Source organism: Limulus polyphemus, unplaced genomic scaffold (genome assembly GCF_000517525.1).
Source record: "Limulus polyphemus unplaced genomic scaffold, Limulus_polyphemus-2.1.2 Scaffold814, whole genome shotgun sequence".
Taxonomy (NCBI): Eukaryota; Metazoa; Arthropoda; class Merostomata; order Xiphosura; family Limulidae; genus Limulus; species Limulus polyphemus.
Genome location: NW_013666424.1, coordinates 105,702 through 108,677, shown reverse-complemented (window position 1 = coordinate 108,677; position 2,976 = coordinate 105,702). Strand labels below are relative to the sequence as shown.

The following is a 2,976-nucleotide window of genomic DNA, read 5'->3' as shown; positions in this document are numbered from 1 at the left end:
CATACCAGCCATACAGTGCATCTAATAGGTAAAATGTGTCATACCAGCCAAACAGTGCATCTAATAGGTAAAATGTGTCATACCAGCCATACAGTGCATCTAATAGGTAAAATGTGTCATACCAGTGAAACAGTGCATCTAATAGGTAAAATGTGTCATACCAACCAAACAGTGCATCTATTAGGTAAAATGTGTCATACCAGCCAAACAGTGCATCTATTAGGTAAAATGTGTCATAACAGCATTGGTATGACACATTTTACCTATTAGATGCACTGTTTGGCTGGTATGACACATTTTACCTATTAGATGCACTGTTAGCCAAACAGTACATCTAATAGGTAAAATGTGTCATACCAGCCAAACAGTACATCTAATAGGTAAAATGTGTCATACCAACCAAACAGTTTATCTAATAGGTAAAATGTGTCATACTAGCCAAAACAATTCCGTAAGAGGAATATAGAAAATCCGACAATAGAGAAAATAAACAAAGTGTGACAAACTAGGCACATATTGTATATAATTGGTAAATAAAACATATCAAGTAATTCTAAGCAATATTTTTCAAATCTTGAACTTATATTTATAAATGTTTAGATCTTTTAACTATGCCACTATTTTTTTTACATTATATGTAATAAAATTTCACTAACCTGACTTATAATAATACAGTAAGTTTTATTAATGTATAAACATGATTCTTGTACCACATTACTAAAAATCATGTTGACCTTACAGTCACGTCACACAGAAACTACCGAAGAGAAGGAGAGAGCCTGGAGATTAAAAGTATGTTTCCTGTCTTATTTCTTTTACTCGTATTTCTCAACAGTTTATTTTAGTACGTTTAAAACCAATCAACATTCAAGTGTTTTCAGTTACTTCAGAATTTACTTTCAGAATAATGTATCTTACTTGTACATTATCAATGTGCAGTTTAAGTGCTTATTTCATCGTGTTGGTGCGAACTGGAGCAAAATTTGTGTAAATTAGCATGATGAAGTACAATTAATACAATTTTTTTTTCCTTGTAATGCAATCGATATACTTATACAGAGTTGACCCAATGAAGTAAATATTTACAAAATTCAGACAATGTTTATCGAAGAAAAAAAATAACATATATAGTTTGATTTGATATCTAAAATGCTTTTGATGTTTATGTATGATTTTAATAACTTATTTTTACATAATGCTTAACTGTTAGCTGCATACTTATATATCAAACAGAGTTGTCCATGGATCTTCCAGGTGTCTTGATGTTACAAGTTGTGAGTAACTGGCTGAAATAATTTCATTGAAATTTGCTAGAGGAACTGAATTGGTCCAAAGATTAAGTTTTAAATGTATAAGCAGTTGTATTGATGTTTGAGTTTTGAAGCCTTCTAAGTTTTATTATATAAATGCCAAGTTAAAGTGCCATTAGATGCCGAGTATGGAACATTATTCGCTAAACTAGCATGGCAAAAAAAAAACAACACACACACACTTTCTCACCATCCTCATAAAAACGTATGAAATTAATGCTAGGCTAAATATAAATGCCAAATTTCACAAGTGTACCTCTCTTTTTATTAACACTTACTTTTATATTTTTCTTGCGAAACAATTTTAAGTTTAAAATGTATATTGACCAAAGTCATTTTGAGAGTTTTTTTTCAGAAATATAACTAGTGATATTATTATGTTTTCTATGGTTCTAGAAAATATCTCGAAATTATGTACTTGTTTTTGCTTAATCGTATTTATCATCTGGACCCAAGGTTTAAATACGTACAAATTGGTGACGTTTATCAACCTTTCCATCAGCCTGAAGTTTTTAACTTTGATGTTCCAATAATCACCTTGTTCTGCAATTCATATTCTGTGGCACATTAATAAGCTTTTATCGAGTCTGATATCTAGTCTTCGTACAACGTGTAAAATAACATGTATAATTAAAATAGATGAAAGCGTGAAAAAAACAGGTAATTGATTTGTTAATTGTAGTAGTGTTTGCAGTTCAGAAACTTGCACTTACTCCTAGTTTGTTGTTCCAGTGCCAAAACCGTTGTTACAATTGTCAACAGCTCTGTAAAACGGTGTTTATATTTAGCTTATTTCAAAGGCTTTCTGTAAAAAAACTAGTTTTATGTAATTTACGTTAATCTTTCCACTCATATTTGTTATTTGAACGTTCATTTATTTTTCACAAAGCTGTTGAAAAAAGCAGAAAAGAAGTTCCAGAAGGAAAAAGAACTCACTGCTCAAGCCATGGAGAAAGAGAAGTCTTCAAGTAGAAAAGAACCACCCGAGACAGAAACAAAACAAGATGACGAAGATGATGTAAACCATTCATCGTTACAGACTGGGAAAGGAACAGATACAATGTGTAAAAAAGAAGAAATGAATCAAGAAAATGTTATCAAAGGAAAAAGAACCAAGACAAAGAAGAAAAAGAGAATTCATTCTGATTCTGCTACACAAGATAATACAAATAATGCTTCTGACCAGGTGTCTATAGAAAATGACCCAGATATTCAACAAGTTTCTGCAGAATCTTTTACCTCGCATAAATCCTTCAATAGCACCAGTGAAAAGCTTGACCACATTGAAAGAGAAATTAAAGAAACAGGTACAGTCTGAATTATTGTAAACGTTTGTATTATGTAAAAATACCTGCATATATATATATATATATATATTGATGCAAATAATGTATTTCCTGATATGAAATAATTATTTAGTTGGGGATCATATATATATAATACAGTAGTTATATATTTATAATATCGTCTATGAATGTTTATTTTAAAATGTTCATTGGTTTTCTATGGGGCTGGATACAATTATGTAATACCCAAAAGATTTATACACATGGAAATAGTTGTCATCATAGAAGCTTTCTTTGTCTTTGCTAAAGGTGGTATTAATTTTGAAGAATTCAAACTCATGCTTGAGATTGGAAAAGACCTGATGGGCAAGCCAGATTCG

The 2,976-nt window shown here is 30.8% G+C and overlaps 1 protein-coding gene across 2 annotated transcripts in view; it reads left to right on the top strand.

The window, feature by feature from the left end:
- Positions 1-2,976, top strand: part of LOC111086057 — a 31,427-nt gene that overhangs the window by 22,517 nt on the left and 5,934 nt on the right. For both annotated transcript variants that reach the window (XM_022387455.1, XM_022387456.1), the window contains exons 10-12: positions 742-792; positions 2,200-2,617; positions 2,906-2,943. In XM_022387455.1, coding sequence (XP_022243163.1) covers positions 742-792; positions 2,200-2,617; positions 2,906-2,943 — 507 coding nt within the window. The remainder of the gene's footprint in view (positions 1-741; positions 793-2,199; positions 2,618-2,905; positions 2,944-2,976) is intronic.